The sequence below is a fragment of the Aethina tumida genome, chromosome 2, assembly GCF_024364675.1.
Source record: "Aethina tumida isolate Nest 87 chromosome 2, icAetTumi1.1, whole genome shotgun sequence".
Taxonomy (NCBI): domain Eukaryota; kingdom Metazoa; phylum Arthropoda; class Insecta; order Coleoptera; family Nitidulidae; genus Aethina; species Aethina tumida.
Window position 1 is genome coordinate 28,786,987 of NC_065436.1, and position 16,567 is coordinate 28,803,553.

Genomic DNA, 16,567 nt, shown 5'->3' on the forward strand with positions numbered 1-16,567 from the left:
AATAAATATAATTTTCATATATTAATTGCATTTTAATATTTGCTGTTTATTATATATTCTTTGCAAAAGGACTTAGGAAAATTAAGAATGATTTTTTTGATACTTTAGATGATTAATATTTTAAAAATATAAAAAATATCAAAAAATCATTTTAAATATTTTTCTTAATAAACTTTAATTATTTCTAGATGAAATAATTAATCATAATTGCGTATATGAATAAATAAAATGTGTATTTTATTTATGTCTTACAAGAAAAAATACTTGAAAGCCTATATCAAAATCTTTTCATAGTATTATTTAATTGAAACTCTATTAATTATTTTTTAATATTTGCTATTTATTATATGAAAAATATATTTTTTAGAAAGAGGAAGTAGATAAAATGTTCTAAAAACTTAATATTTTAAAAATATAAATAAGTATCAAAATATTATTAATTTTAACGTTTTTTTTATAAATTTATTTTTAGATAAAATAGATTTTTATATATTATTTATTTTTTATAAGCAGAAATACTTGTCATTTTTCAAAATTTTTTAAAAACCATTTTTCTACTAGTTATTCAAGTAAATATTTAATAATATTCGTTATATATTAAATAAAATATTTTTTTAGAAATAGAAACTAGATAAAATTGGAATGAATTATTACCTTAAAATTAGTAGTATTATGTTCTAAATAATATGGAATTTGTCCAAAAGTTATTAATTTTAGATCCTTTCAATATTTTACTTAAAGGATTTCTTGATAAAATAATCTTTAACGTCTTTTAAACGGGTGCAAGAATAAATAAAATTGCCGTTTTCGAGTCAGTCATTTCATAAATCACTTTTGAATATTTGCTTTATCTCCAACGACAAATTGTAAAGTTTATCGAACCGATAACAGATTGTAAAAATGCCGAGAGATTGTGAACGAAATAAAAGAAGTAATTTAAAAAAATATATTTAAGACGGTCATTTTAAAATTCCCGACGGATCGTCGGCCGATTCAATTTCGGTTCGTGTGCGGAAATTTTAAAACATCGTTAAATTCCAACGGTCGCCGTTACAAAAGTCGGGCAATCGAAGTCGCAGATTAGGTCGTCGGCAATTCGTGTATTGTCGAAACCGTACACCTGGAATTGAAATTGAATCCGGGGTATCACTCCGTACGTCCGTCGAAGGGTCCAAGGGGCGACGACAGAAACACCCGGACAAAAGGACAGAAGTCAATATATAGGAAGTTGAAAAGTGTCACGGACAGCGATGTCTCGTTTTGGAGGCAGCGCGTGTCGAAAAATAACGTATCGCATCGTGGAATATATATATGGGTGGGGGACCCTGGTGATTTGTGTGGGTCGATTGGCAACAGGTTAATGTGATTCTATGAGGGGAGGACACCCTTTGTACACCCGAGCCACTTTGCTCGCATATTCTTTTCGGAAACTTCCAAAGGGAAGGTACGCTTACACATTAAAATCCATTTGTGACCTTTTCACTTTGAAGCTGCGCCAAGTTCATAGGAAAAAGTGGGCCTTGTACGTAACGTAGACGGTTGCTCACATTAATATTCACGGTGCCGATTGTACACCGACATAATCCAAATTCGGTTAGTCTTGAACCGAAGTTGTCAGTGGTAAAACCAAGACGAACTAATCCGGTTATCGATGGCGCGCAGCTAATCGAATGGGACCGTTTAAAATTCAATGGGAGTATGTGTGGATTATTATTTGGGAATTAGCCGTACGGAATCGATGGATGCGCCCAGACGTTCCCGCTTTCATAATTGAAATTCGGGGCCTCATGTCAAACAACTGCGGAAACAATTCGTAGTACATGTCGATTTAATTAGTGGATGTTCCAACGTGCGCGTGAATTTCAAAACACCGGCATTCTTGATGGAATATTCGCGTTTTGTTTGATTTTATTCTTTCGGCTCGATGGAAGTTTTTAATTATCGGTCAATTGTGCACGAGACACGCGAATCAATTTGGGTCTTGTGTGAGAGGAATAAAAACTGATACCTGGCTACATGTGACTGACAAATTGAGGTCTCGTTTCAGACGAATATTCTACATTGGTTTTAATAATTGATTCTGTAAATGGATTTTACGAGGCACTTAGTCCTTTTAAGTTAATCACTTTGACACAAGATGTGGTTAAACACGGCGTTTGATACAATTTAGTCTAAATTTAAGTTTGGAGTTATATGTGACACAATACCTAAAATGATATAACTATATTGACCTAATAACTTTTACCTCATCTGTATATACACACAGCCTCAAAACTCTTAGACCCTGCTCGTAAAAAAACAAATATATAAATGGGTGCAACAGAACAGAGGAAGACATGCAGAGTATTATAGTATCAATGTATTACAAGTACATTATTTTGTAAATTTATAAATTTCAATAAACCCCTTTTTTGGTTCTAGTTTCTTTTAATTTTTATATCTGAATCAAACAAACAAATATGCTAAAAATCTTTGTAACAACGAATTATGTATAATTAATTATAACATGTTATTCTCTATTATTTCCAAATATTAGAAATATTAGTCTTCAACCCTCATCTCTCAAAATTAAATTATTGTCGCCTTTTAACACACCTTCTATTCTTGTTGTTTAAATTAAAATAAAAGCTGCAAATGTAGATTTGATTTGAGCACAAAAACAAAATTTGTTGTGTTAGATTTTAGTGTATTCTTCTCTCTCCCCTAATTATTTTCAGGCTTTCTTTTATCCTGAACCTGCAAATTTTTCGATACATTTAAAACTTTTATATAATTTATATTTGATGGAATATTGGAGTTCACTTTCATTTTATTCTTTGGAAGTCATTGAAGCTTTTAATTACATTAAATTTTGCTTCTAGTATTCCACTTTGATAGTTTTATAAATTTTGCTGCACTAAATTTGAAAATCACACCTCTTTTTATGGTTGTATTTTCGAAGAGTGAATTCATATAGTTTTGAGATTGGTCCAATAGCGATTTTATTAACGTGATAAAGTCAGTTTTTGGGATACAATCATGATGGGAAATCACATTTGGTTTCCCATACGGGAGTAATAATAGACAAAAAAGGATTTAGAATTTTTTAAAATACCAAAGATAGATTTAATTTCAATTGTCAAAAAGGTGAATTTTGGTATACCACTGGAAAATTCATTTTCAATATTGATTTTCGACCGCAAAATCGGTTGTAACAGGTGGGCTGAAAAGTTCGTAGGCTGACACATAAATGGCGCTACTAGTATTAAATCCATATGATTTTCAGTTAGCCCTAACCTTCAAAAAACACGTGTATAAATTTGACAGTTGTCGTACTACTAGTTTGTGAGTTATAGCATTTTTAGTGAAGCAATTTTTGTTAGATAAAAATGAATTTCGTGTGTTAATAAAGCTTTGCTTTTTGGCTAAAAAATACTATTGAAGCCAAGGTTTGGCTTGATAAACATTATTCGGACTTTGCACCAGGAAAATCAACCGCTGAAAAGTGGTTTGCTAAGTTTATACTGAAGCCTATTTTGAGGCTAAAGACAAATCGTAATATAAAAATGATATCGTTGTATCGCACTATGTTGAATAATAAAATCAAATTCTATAAAAAAGAAAATTTTTTCTGTGCTAGCCTACGAACTTTTCAGCCCTACAGTTAGAATGTCTATAGAATGTAGGCATCTTTAATTTTAATTTGTCAAATTGGTCAATTAGTTATTCTTAAAAATGCCGATCCAACAACAAAAACTGGAGAAAAAAAATATTAGTGAAATGTCTGTAAACCACTGTTGAAGGTTAATTATGCAAAATACAGGTGAATCAATTTAGTTTTTCTGTGAGATGAATAAAAAGTGATAATGGGTACATGTGACTGACAAATTGTGGTCTTGTTTCAGACAAATATTCTACATATATATTAATAATTGATTATGTAGATGGAATTTACGAAGCACTTGGTCCTTTTAAGGTAAACACTGACACAAGATGTGGGTTAAACTTCGTATTTGCTCCGATTTAGTTTAAACTTAATGTCGGAGTTACTTGTGACATAATTCCTAAAATTATACGACTAAAAATATCTTAATAACTTCTTTATAATCAAATATTAGTGTTGGTGTTCAACCCTCAGCCTTTCAAAATAATAAACTCCAGAGTTCTTTCAATACAATAAGGTGAACACGACATTAATTTTCTTTAAACAGTGGGGGCGTACTTTGAAATAAAATTATTATCGTCCCTGCACACACCTCCCTTTCATGTTGTTTAAGTTAAAATAAAATCAGCTGCAAATGTCGCTTTGATTTAAGCACAACTAATTTTGTTTTACAGTTTTGCGTATAATCCTCTCCCCCCTAATTGTGCTCTACGTTCCCTTTGGCCTAAGCCTGTAATTTTTTGGACGGGTTTATTAATTTTATACGGAATTTACGATTGGGACCATTGGAGAATTTATTGCGGTGCGGTAATTTATGGCGTCGGAATGGAGTAAAATGTTACGAAAATGGTGTAAATTGAAGAATTACAAATTATATATTCACAACGGGATAAAAGGGAATTCATAATTAAAATTTGCTGCTAACATAATTAAAGTAACGATCGGCGAGGTAAAGAAAGGTAAACGAATTAGGTGGAGTAAAAGTGATTTTCTGATGCATCTGGTTCCGGTTTATTAGGAAGGAAACCCTCTCATACATTATAAAAAAACAATTTGTATTGTAGACAGTGTTGCAGGGTTGAACAAACTTATAAAAGGCGCGTCAGACTCCATTTGCGTGGCACTCCTCCGGTCGCTCTAATATATCGTTTGGTGTTTTGTCTGGAAACAAATCGCCGCATCGAGGTGCAAATTTCGGGCAAATTTTATGCATGAGGGCCGATAAAACCCCATAAAATATATCGGCCTTTGTCATCGCATCCATCCCCGGATGTTTTTGTAGGAGAGCCGAGGGACGTGCCTTTTAAAATAAGTGATTTCCTTGTATCAGTTAACATTACGGTACCATGATCGATACATACTTGTTTGGGGGTTAGTAAGCAAACAGCCCGGGGCGATTCCATCAATATACGTGCGATACTCTCGGTATTTTTGTCGACGGAAATTGGATCATTCAGATTTCCATACATCTAAGCCCGGATAGACACTGTGTCCGTAATAATAAAACGGGACGAGACGGCCCGAGGCACCGCGACGATAATGCTTTAATGTTGGCTCTATTTATAATTTTATAAAGGCGACAAGACCAGTTTGAATTAACCCCCTTTCTCTGTTGCACTTTATCTGGATCACAGAAGGGAAGTGTGCCAATTAGTTTTAACAATCACAAATGGTTTGTTACTGCACGGTAACTGGACCGAGTCATCTCAAGTGCTATCGGAATTTATATTCGGTTGCGAAATTTCGGTCGAACGAGCCGACCGTACAAAAACATTGCATCAAAGTTTAATGCATCCGAAATGATGTAATTTGATAAAATTGGTCTATTATTAACCCGAATATGTTGGTACAAACTCCATAGTAATGAGATACATATTTGTTGTTTCCATTAATTAAATGACAAATTAATTAAACATACTTCTACATCAATATGGGTAAATATTTGTGTTATAAATTTCATTGCGATTGATAAAACTACAAAAGTTGATAATTGTATGCTTAGTGGGAATGTGTTATCGCTGAACAATAAAGAGAGTTAAAATAACAGTTTCTAGAAGAACTGTGTGTGTTTCACTTGTGCGTGTACAATCATTTATTAATAATTGAATGAATTTATTGAGGTAACTAAACTAATTAATGTCATCATGTTTACATCTAATTAGTATTTTGCTTGTTTTAGCATGAAAATATTTGTGATTATTGCTGTGATTTTGCATGTGGTTTGGGGGAGATGCTATGTGGGTTTTAATCAACTTACCCCGGATCGTATAATATTATTCACAAACTGCCAAGGCGGCACGTCTAAAGACTTAACAATATTGAAAAACATCGAGCCTTTTCCCCAAGTGAAGTTGCTTGATTTGCAGAACTTTTCTGGCGACTTCGAGGAGGACACTCTCGCCGCCTTCCCCAATTTGGAAATCCTTCAGATTCGTGAGTCACGGTTCAAGGGCCTGACCAAAACAGTGTTGAAGCAATGTTGCGAAAATATAACTAACATTATATTCAGAAAAAACAAACACGTACTGGACAAGGATTTATTCGAAAACAGCAAAAAACTGAAACATGTGGTTATAAATCTTGAAAATCTTCCAAAGATAGACGCAGACTTGTTCAAGGGCTTAAACGATTTGGAGGGCATCGTTGTCAACAGCAGTTTCGTGAAGGAAATAGACGAAAATGCTTTCAGCCATTTGAAAAAGTTGCAGCTTCTGGAGTTACACAGCAATGACATTGAAGAAATCAAACCGAAAACCTTTGAGAATTTGACCAGCTTAAAAACACTTACCTTATTGAACAACAACAAATTGGTTGGTATGAATGAAACTGCTTTAAAAAATCTGAGCAATTTGGAACTTTTGGGACTTCCTTCCGAAATAATCAGCAAGATTGAGGTACCGAAGCTGAAGGAAATGATGCCCAAGCTTCAGACGGTTCTTTTCAAGACTCAAGATGAGGACTGTCACAAAGAATTTTTGGACAAACTTAAATCAAATAATATTAGTGTGTTGTTGGTTACCTTTGTAGATGAACCTCAGTGTATTAAAAATTAGTTAAATCCATTTTGTATTATTTCATTAAAAAAATATTGTTCAGTTATTTGTGTTCGTTTAAAAATAGTTCTCATATCGCATCAGAACAATGAATGAAGTAGGTAATTAGAGCATCAATAAGTGATAAAGCAATAAATCATGGTGGTGGCAGTATTAAATTATTTCCTACTATTCGTAGATACAGCGAACGAATTTCTGGCACTGATGCGTGGAAAATTGTATCGAATCGTGCAATTCAAATAAAGCGATACTGCTTTTATTTGGCCGCATGAAGAATTCATGATACGGCAGATGAGATGCGAATTGCAATAGGATGCAATATTGGTCCAGGATCCCCACGCGATAACTAAAAACTACCTCTCCCTTCGCAAAGACGCGGTCTGGAGGACTCACGTCCTATTTGCTATTCCATTTCGAATTGTTTATTTTATTATATTATCAGGTGAGAATGGTTGATAACGTTGTTTTCCTTTTACACGTTGTAATGTTGCAGATGGGACGTGTACAAATGCATAAATTTTCAAAGGCACTTTATTATTAAACATCGTTTAATACTCGGTTCTGGAGGTTCTGGACTGCACTGTATTCTACCGGGGAACATTTTTATTTCTCACCGTCTTCCACGGCTACAATTTATATATATAAACTGATCAATAATGTTTGTCCGGAAAAAACTACTTTCGACAATGGTTATTATCAATACCTTACGACAATCTTGTCATTATTGGTGATTTCTGAGGAATTTTACTACTTAGGAGTGGTACACATGTAAAGCTAACTTCATTGTCCTCTCAACTAGCCTCTTTTTGAATTTAAAAAAAAAAATAAGCCTATAAAATCACTAAGCTACTTAACAGTTTTGCGATTCACAAAGGTAAATGCACTATTTGTGCCAAATTCAAATAAATTTATGTCTCCCTTTTTAGATTAAATGTGCGATCCTGGGTTCTGTGATTGACTGGAGACTTCTCTAATTCGATTGTGTGTAACTGAATTCATGAACATTTCTCGAAATTGTAGTGCCTTCACATTTGCCGTTGTTGAACGTTATGATCATAATGGAAGTATAACCCTGTGAAAATCACCTGGTAGTCCCAAAATGCTTAATGAGGAAGTTATCGATGATGTTCAAAATCATTTGATACAGAACCCTTAGAAACCACTGATTTTGGCCACCAACATCCCCAGATTGAACTCCTTTTGGACAACACTTTGTCTGGTTCTATAAAAATAAAATTTATTGGAATCGATTACACATCATCGAAGAGTCAAAAAATGCAATACTAAATATTGTTCAAATAATAATTGGTTTTTATAAATTTGAACAAATCAAAAGGATATTTTTGTTTTAATGGATTTGAATTCTGTTTTCATCGCTTTTTGTAAAGTAATGCTTATTACATTGTTAATAACTATTTTTATTTTAATGTATGAATTTTAATGTAGATTTATGTAGTAAAGAAATGATCGTTCATCAATTAAGAGCAAAATTGTCTTAAAAACAGTAAAGATAAAATGGAATACACATATTGAAACATAAAAACTGAAATATTAAAAGTGACATTGTTTGATGTGAAGTTGAATACAAAGTATGTTGGAAATATAATCAAGTGAAACTCCTTCACTGAAATTTCAACCCATCCAGACGGATAACAATTTTTGATCACCCGATATATATAAAATAATTACACTAATTTACATAGACAAAGCATTGATAATGGTAATAAGGTTAGTGGTGAACCATTTAAGGTTAATAAATTGGGTCAACAAAGCATTTAAGAAAATTTATGTAGCAGACATCATTAAATGAACATTTGGAGCTTTGAATAAAGCGAATTTTAATCATATGTGCAGCAGCACATATGCATAGAACCGGAAAATGCAGCAACTTTATAAAATTATGATATGAACGTGTAATTTCCTAGTGTACAGAGTATATCTGAAAGCTTATTAGTTTTGGCTCCATAATAACCCGAATGTCTTTTAATTATCCCGATGGCATTCCATTGTACAACTAATTTCGTAATTAAATTTTACATTAAGAGCAAGAATTAAACTACCCGCCGAATGTTGGCGGCAAATCGTCGTAACTCAATTTTCCTGCGGAATGAGATTTTCATTTAGCGTCTCGGCACAAAGAATACTTAGCAGGTCTTATCTCGCGGCATCTACAAGGGTAGTAACCCCCACTTTCAATTACTTTTAACCAAAACAATGCCATCCGTCAACCGACCAATTACATGATTTGTCTGCAACTGCCAACTGCCATCATCGTTATTGCCCTGGACTATGCTTATGTATTTTCTCATTAACTTTAACAAATGGACGGATCCTTCGATTGTTGTGCGCTGCAATTAAACAGAATTTAATTTGCTCTTTCCCACCGCCTTGACGTTTCACATTTGTCTGGTCCTCCGACCCCGTATAATACCCACATTCCTATTTTAGAAGCACCAAATGTTGAAATTTTATTTTAGATATTTTATTGGGCTTATTTTATGTGCTGTCTACCTAATGATTCCCGGAAAGCACTTGAACTTGATAATAAGTCACTGACTGGGAGAACTCTTATCAAAAGAAATATTTGGGTGTACGTGACCTATAAAATTTAGACGTATGTATTCATTAACATTATATTGTATTGCAACATATTAATAATAAATAATAGAATATTCTTTTACTTCTCCATTAATTTGTGATTCCTTAAAAATTAAATATTTCACTAAAATGGTTTTAAAGAAACGTAACTTAGAAAAATGTAGAATACATCTCACTGGCCATGTTACTGATCATAATTTAACAATGAATTAAAAAAAGAATAGTTTAAAAATATTCTACTATTAATATGCTTGTAAGATTATAATAATAATGTACAACAATCCATACACTAATATTTAAAAAAAATTGTCTACCTTAGTTTTCGCAGATTAATACAACACTTTTTGTCTTAAGTCTTAAGTTAATAGCGATTACACACTTTTCTTCAGCCTCCCATTTTTCGAAGATATAAAATCCCAAATATTAAAAATGTTATTCGACAAATAAATGCGTATACAGAATTGTAACAAGACTTGAAATTCTCCATAAAATTAATTATTAATGTTTAGTTTCCATACTTTTTTCTATCACTCTAAATATATTTAAGTATATATCTATTAAAATAAATAAACAGATTTTTAATAAGTATATAGAGATATAAAATCTAATTATATAATATATCTTATCTAGTTGAGTGTTTACCAGTTTTATTCAGTATGTCTCATAAACACGACCTAAAACTTACTTATTTTATTTATTTTATTATTAACACTTTTATATTCTCAAATACGTTCTTTATATTATTTTTCTCTCTTGATGTTTATTTATATTCAAAAAAATGCCAATGACATACTTGTAGTGTGGTTTTACTTTAATAACTGACTAGTCGCCCGCTTAATCGACGGCTAACTAGACTGGTATATATTAAGATATTGTAAGAGATTACAATCAGTTACGCAAAAAATGTCAACACATCAGTACAGTGATTAACTCAGATCAGTCATGTTTAAACTAAAATTGTGTGTTTTTTTATGCATTTGTTCGCTGGCGAACTCTGCTAATATTCTGGGCTACTTCCCGACTTGTTCTATCAGTCATCAAGTTATATTTCAGCCAATATGGAAAGAATTATCGCTGAGAGGACACCGTGTGACAGTAATTACTCCAAACCCCTTAAAAGATCCATCATTAACTAATTTAACTGAAATTGACGTTAGTTATATGTACGAGAAGATACCTAAGATAGTTAAAAAATTGATGGCCAAAATGGATGAAAATATATACTCTCAAATGATAAGTCATTTTGAAGTAATGCGAATGTTTGAAGAAGAAATTCTGGGCTCAAAGGGGGTACTAGAACTTTTAGGAAATAAAAATATTCAATTTGACTTAGTTATGATGGAGATGATAAGCAATATTGGTCTTGGTTTTGGTTACAAATATAAAGCTCCAGTTGTGGGTAAGAAATATCTTATTTTTCTAAAGGGCAACCAATTAAATAATTTTTTCAATTAGGTATTTCATCAGTTGGAGGCTTAGCACAGACTCATGAAGTTATGGGAAATCCAAGACATCCTGCATTTGTACCAGAAATATTCCTTGGATTTGGTGAAAGGATGACTTTTCTTGAAAGGATTCAAAATACTGCCTTTAATGTTTGGTATAGATATTATCATCACTGGATCAATGTTCCTGACTGGGACAAAATTGCGAGGAAATTTTTCGGAAATGAAATGCCCTATCTTGGTGATCTAGAAAAGGAAATTCCTTTAGTGCTAGTAAACACTAATCCAGTTCTGGATTATGTTAAACCGTCAGTCCCTGGTGTAATAGAAATCGGTCAAATGCATATCAAACCTAAAAAGCCTCTGCCAAACGACTTGAAGGATTACTTGGACAATTCAAAAAAAGGTGTGGTTTACTTCAGTTTGGGATCAAATGTGTTGAGCTCAAATACAGCACCAGAATTTCTTAACGCCATCAAAGAAGCTATGTCTGAATTACCATATGATTTCATGTGGAAATGGGAAACTGATGATTTGCCAAACAAACCACAAAATGTCCTAATCCGAAAATGGTTCCCTCAACAGGACATTCTCGGTAAATAGTCTTGTGGTTAATGCAAAATTGATGTATACTTGTATTTTGTTTCTTATTTTAGATCATCCAAATATAAAAGCTTTTGTCACTCAAGGTGGTCTGCAATCCATGGAAGAAGCGATTACAAACGCTGTTCCAATGGTGGTTATTCCATATTTTGGTGATCAACCGTACAACGCCAAACGAATGGTCCATATGGAAATTGCTAAAGAATTAAATTACAAAATGCTCACCAAAGAAAATTTCAAGCAAGCTGTAACTGAAGTAGTTGAAAATGACAAGTACAAGAGGAATGTGGTGAAGTACAGTAAACTTCTTGTAGACCAACCAATGACAGGACTGGAGAAAGCCGTATGGTGGATTGAGTTCACTTTAAGACACAAGGGAGATTTCAACTTAAGAGGATATGGAGCTGATGTTCCATACTATCAATATTTCTTCCTAGATATAATTGCTTTTGCTTTAATTATTGTCCTTGCAACAATTTTGTCTGTGAGAAAAATTGTTAACATTATTATTCGAGTGAATGCTCGTAAATCATCAAAGAAAATAAAACGTAACTAAAGAAAATTGTTTATTATTTGAATCCTTATCGTTATAGTATGGCAAGAAAAATAATACCCAAATATCAAACAAATTTGAGGGATGCCTCAAGATTTTGTTTTGAAGCACTTATCATTAAAGAGTTAATATCTATATTAACTCTTTAATGATTTTCTAAATACACAATTGGTGATCCAAAGAATACAATGAATATTACTTGAAATTTTGAAATAAATTAGTATCACACTGGTCTCTATAAAAATTCAAAGAAATTTCTAGAATTTTGTGAATATGAAAATTGTGAAAAAGAAAATTAGTTATGAAATGACAAGAAAAAATCACGTTTAATTTAAATATTTATGTGTTTAATTAAATTTTCGTAAATTTAACTTTGAAAAAGGCAACGAACTTATCTAATATTATTAATACATGATTATGTTATTCGTCTGATTCTTCAGATTAAGTAATGAGCGTCCTTGAACAAATTCACGTGATTATAGTGTAATTCTAACGAATCAGAAGATAAATTGCTATTTAATCGATAATTATTATATTTTAATATATACAGATCACAATCAGTCACCCAAACACAACATAGCAGTTCAGACCTTAATCCAAGCCGGTCATGTCCAAAGTAGTATTATGTAATTTTTTGTGTTTCTCCTTGGTGAATTCTGCTAATATTCTGGGCTATTTTCCAACATGTTCCATAAGTCACCAGGTAATATTTCAGCCAATATGGAAGGAACTATCTTTACGAGGACACAAAATGACTGTGATTACTCCAAATCCCTTAAACGATCCATCATTGACTAATTTAACTGAAATTGACATTAGTTACATGTACGGAGAAATGTCTGTGATGATCAATAAAATTCTTGCTTTGGGTGAAATGAATATTTATTCTCGATTGATAAACCAATTTGAAATATTACGAACCTTGGAGGATGATACTATAAGTTCTAAGGGTATACAAGAACTTTTGAAAGATGACAATCAACAATTTGATTTAGTTATGGTGGAGTGGTTTCACAGCATTGGTCTTGGATTTGGTTACAAATATAATGCTCCAGTCATTGGTAAGTTAAATAAATGTTAAATTCAAATTGTACTTATTTTTAACTTTGTAGGTGTGTCTTCATTTTTTGGTATACCAAACATCCATGAAGTTATGGGTAATCCTAGACATCCGGCATTTATGCCGGATATTTTTCTTGGATTTGGTGAAAGAATGAGTTTCCTTGAAAGGATACAAAACACAGCTTTTAACGTATGGTACCGATATTTTCATCACTGGGTTAATGTTCCAGAGTGGGATAAAATTGCAAGAAAACACTTCGGAAATGATATTCCTTATATTGGTGATTTGGAAAAGAATATTTCTTTGGTGATAATAAATTCCAACCCAGTTCTGGATTATGTTAAACCATCAGTTCCTGGTGTAATAGAAATCAATCAAATGCATATTAAACCTAAAAAGTCGCTTCCAAAGGTAGGTTAATATCGAATAAATGATTTGTTTTGCATTAATTTTTTTATTAGGACCTAAAAGATTACCTGGACAAATCGAAAAACGGTGTAATTTACTTCAGTTTGGGAACAAACGTGTTGAGCTCAAAGACAGATCCAGAATTCCTTAACGCCATCAAAGAAGCCATATCGGAATTACCATATAATTTCATGTGGAAGTGGGAAACCGACGATTTACCGAACAAACCAAAGAATGTTCTAATTCGGAAGTGGTTTCCTCAACAAGATCTTCTCGGTAAATTGTTGACGATCAATGCTAAATATATATAATTTATATCTTGTTTTAGATCACCCAAATATAAAGGCGTTTGTCACTCAAGGAGGCTTGCAATCTATGGAAGAAGCGATTACAAACGCTGTGCCCATGGTGGTTATTCCATACTTTGGTGATCAACCGTACAACGCCAAACGAATGGTCCACATGGAAATTGCTAAAGAATTAAATTACAAAACGCTCACCAAAGAAGATTTCAAGCAAGCTGTTACTGAAGTAATTGAAAATGACAAGTACAAGAGGAACGTGGTGAAGTACAGTAAACTTCTTGTTGATCAACCAATGACAGGACTGGAAAAAGCCGTGTGGTGGACTGAATTCACTTTAAGGCATAAGGGAGATTTTAATTTAAGAGGATATGGAGCTGACGTTCCATACTATCAATATTTTTTGCTTGATATTATTGCATTAGCTTTAATTATTGTTTTAGTAACAATTTTGTCAATGAAAAGACTTGTAAAGGTAATTATGCGAATATTGAATATTCGGAAATCATCAAAGAAATTAAAATATAACTAAGTATATATGTTAGTTATTTGAATCCTTATCGTTATTATATGGAAAAATATTTAAATATTTAATAAATTTGAAATATTTTCTTTTCATATATGGCCAAGATGAAAAAAATGATAACCTGAATTGTATTAAATATATGTTTTAAATTGATGATCCTTTTAGTAAATAGCAAACTTTTTAAAATAATAAAATAGATTTTAAAAATAATTAGAATTTATATAAAATTTAAATAAATTTAAAAAATATAGTTTACATAAATAATTATTAATAAATAACTAAATTGAATTTACGAACTCTTCAAAATGCAACCTTGAAGAAAGCAATTAACTAATCTAGTATTATAACGAGTAAACGTTTATAGAGTATCTTATCAATTTTGCTTTTCATCACTAGTCGCGAAATTTCTTCATATTGTGCAATAATGTTCTACACATAATTAAATGAAATCTCATGTGTTTGTATATTTGGTTTGATAATTAACGAATCAGTTAACAATATGATAACTTATAAATGATTATTATCGACATCGGATATTGTTTGTAAAATTGTAATGCTATATAATTCCGTTTTAAATACGTATCATAATCAGTTATCCAAACAAACTCAATAGTTAATTGTGGTTTAACAAAACTAGTTATGTGTTTTTTTCTATGTGTTACCTTGGCAAACTGTGCAAATATTCTGGGCTATTTCCCCGCTTGTTCCATCAGCCATCAGGTCATATTTCAGCCAATATGGAAAGAATTGTCTTTAAGAAGACACAAAGTGACTGTAATTACTCCAAATCCTTTGAAAGATCCATCCTTAACTAATTTAACTGAAATCGATATTAGTTACATGTATGAAAAAATTCCTGCAATAATTGGAAACATATTAACCAAAATGGATGATAGTGTGTATGCTCAACTGGACATGATGCGGATATTCGAAGATGAGGTTTTAAACTCCCAAAGAGTAGAAGACTTTTTAATAGATAAAAGACATCAATTTGATTATTTATGGTAGAGATGATAACCACTATTGGCCTTGGTTTTGGTGTCAAATATAATGCTCCAGTTGTGGGTAAGAAAAACATTTATTCTTAAAAATGATATAACTAACAAATAAAATTTCCACGAGGTGTGTCATCACTTGGAGGTTTCGCACATACCCACGAAGTCATGGGCAATCCCAGACATTTGTACCAGACGTTTTCCTTGGTTTTGGTGAGCGAATAACTTTCCTTGAAAGAATACAAAAAAAAACCTATAATATTTGGCACAAATATTATCATCATAGGATTAGCCTACCTGAGTGCGACAAAATTGCAAGAAAACACTTCGGAAGTAAAATTCCCTATATTGGTGACCTAGAGAAAGAAATTTCTTTGGTACTGGTAAATACTAACGCAGTTCTTGATTATGTTAGACCAGTTTGCGGTGTAATTGAAATCGGCCAAATACATATTAAACCTAAAAAGCCGCTGCCCAAAGTGAGTTATTCTGAGTCAATAATTTGATTTCTATTAATTATTTTTCTTAGGACTTATTGGAACAATTCGAAAAAAGGTGTGGTTTATTTCAGTTTGGGTTCAAATGTGTTAAGCTCAAATACGGCCCCAGAATTTCTTAAAGCTATCAAAGAAGCACTGTCCGAATTACCGTACGATTTCATGTGGAAATGGGAAACCGATGATTTGCCAGATAAACCGGAAAATGTCTTAATCCGAAAGTGGTTTCCCCAACAAGATGTTCTTGGTAAATTCTTTAATCACCAGTTCAAAAGAAAATTATAGTTTATGTCGTATTATTTGTAGGTCATCCAAATATCACTCAAGGAGGTTTGCAATCGATGGAAGAAGCGATAACAAACGCAGTTCCTATGGTGGTTGTTCCATATTTTGCTGATCAGCCGTACAACGCTAAACGCATGGTTCACATGCAAATTGCTCAAGAATTAAACTACAAGATGCTCACCAAAGAACAATTTAAAAATGCTGTAAGAGAAGTAGTCGAAAATGAAATATACACGAGAAATGTGATGAAGTACAGTAAACTTCTCGTGGACCAACCAATAACTGGACTGGAGAAGGCAGTGTGGTGGATTGAGTTCACTTTAAGACACAAGGGAGATTTTAATTTAAAAGGATATGGAGCAGATGTTCCATATCTCAATGTATCAATATTTCTTTCTAGATATGATTGCTTTTGCTTTAATTATTGTCCTTGTAACAGTTTTGTCTGTGAAAAAAATTGTTAACATAATTATTCGAGTATTAAATCTTAATAAAACCACAAAGAAAATAAAGCGTATTTGAATAACTAAGTTTTTTTATTTGAATATAGATTTAAAAAATTAAACAGGGTTTATGGTGAATTTATGAAAATAAAA

General features: G+C 32.2%; 4 protein-coding genes and 1 long non-coding RNA gene across 5 annotated transcripts; all 5 read left to right on the top strand.

Moving 5' to 3' along the window:
- Positions 1-5,610: 5,610 nt before the first annotated feature.
- On the top strand, positions 5,611-6,705 carry LOC109599261 (leucine-rich repeat-containing G-protein coupled receptor 4-like). The gene is made up of 2 exons (XM_020015220.2): positions 5,611-5,763; positions 5,823-6,705. Exons 1-2 carry the CDS (start codon positions 5,750-5,752, stop codon positions 6,694-6,696), a joined length of 888 nt encoding a protein of 295 aa, XP_019870779.1. The 5' UTR covers positions 5,611-5,749; the 3' UTR covers positions 6,697-6,705.
- A 3,424-nt stretch (positions 6,706-10,129) lies between these two features.
- On the top strand, positions 10,130-11,898 carry LOC109599252 (UDP-glucosyltransferase 2). The gene is made up of 3 exons (XM_020015208.2): positions 10,130-10,693; positions 10,750-11,334; positions 11,396-11,898. The coding sequence occupies exons 1-3, from the start codon at positions 10,237-10,239 to the stop codon at positions 11,896-11,898; spliced, it is 1,545 nt and encodes a 514-aa protein (XP_019870767.2). The 5' UTR covers positions 10,130-10,236.
- Positions 11,899-12,501: 603 nt separating this feature from the next.
- Positions 12,502-14,347, top strand: LOC109602694 (UDP-glucosyltransferase 2-like). Its single transcript, XM_020019119.2, has 4 exons — positions 12,502-12,956; positions 13,008-13,369; positions 13,420-13,642; positions 13,695-14,347. The coding sequence occupies exons 1-4, from the start codon at positions 12,503-12,505 to the stop codon at positions 14,198-14,200; spliced, it is 1,545 nt and encodes a 514-aa protein (XP_019874678.2). The 5' UTR covers position 12,502; the 3' UTR covers positions 14,201-14,347.
- A 483-nt stretch (positions 14,348-14,830) lies between these two features.
- Positions 14,831-15,347, top strand: LOC126264629 (uncharacterized). Its single transcript, XR_007547309.1, has 3 exons — positions 14,831-14,968; positions 15,031-15,259; positions 15,317-15,347. It is a non-coding gene; the product is annotated as an uncharacterized LOC126264629 (long non-coding RNA).
- Positions 15,348-15,727: 380 nt separating this feature from the next.
- LOC109602695 (UDP-glucuronosyltransferase 2B2) lies at positions 15,728-16,491 on the top strand. Its single transcript, XM_020019120.2, has 2 exons — positions 15,728-15,933; positions 15,993-16,491. Exons 1-2 carry the CDS (start codon positions 15,849-15,851, stop codon positions 16,433-16,435), a joined length of 528 nt encoding a protein of 175 aa, XP_019874679.2. The 5' UTR covers positions 15,728-15,848; the 3' UTR covers positions 16,436-16,491.
- Positions 16,492-16,567: the final 76 nt, after the last annotated feature.

Bases quoted from the DNA above. Each gene is read 5' to 3' on its own strand.
- LOC109602695 (XM_020019120.2), top strand. From the start codon at position 15,849: ATGTGGAAATGGGAAACCGATGATTTGCCAGATAAACCGGAAAATGTC. The intron at 15,934-15,992 runs GTAAATTCTTTA...TATTATTTGTAG, and splicing joins TCCCCAACAAGATGTTCTTG to GTCATCCAAATATCACTCAA.
- LOC109599252 (XM_020015208.2), top strand. From the start codon at position 10,237: ATGTTTAAACTAAAATTGTGTGTTTTTTTATGCATTTGTTCGCTGGCG. The intron at 10,694-10,749 runs GTAAGAAATATC...TTTTTCAATTAG, and splicing joins ATATAAAGCTCCAGTTGTGG to GTATTTCATCAGTTGGAGGC. The intron at 11,335-11,395 runs GTAAATAGTCTT...TTCTTATTTTAG, and splicing joins CCCTCAACAGGACATTCTCG to ATCATCCAAATATAAAAGCT.
- LOC109602694 (XM_020019119.2), top strand. From the start codon at position 12,503: ATGTCCAAAGTAGTATTATGTAATTTTTTGTGTTTCTCCTTGGTGAAT. The intron at 13,370-13,419 runs GTAGGTTAATAT...TTTTTTTATTAG, and splicing joins CTAAAAAGTCGCTTCCAAAG to GACCTAAAAGATTACCTGGA. The intron at 13,643-13,694 runs GTAAATTGTTGA...ATCTTGTTTTAG, and splicing joins TCCTCAACAAGATCTTCTCG to ATCACCCAAATATAAAGGCG.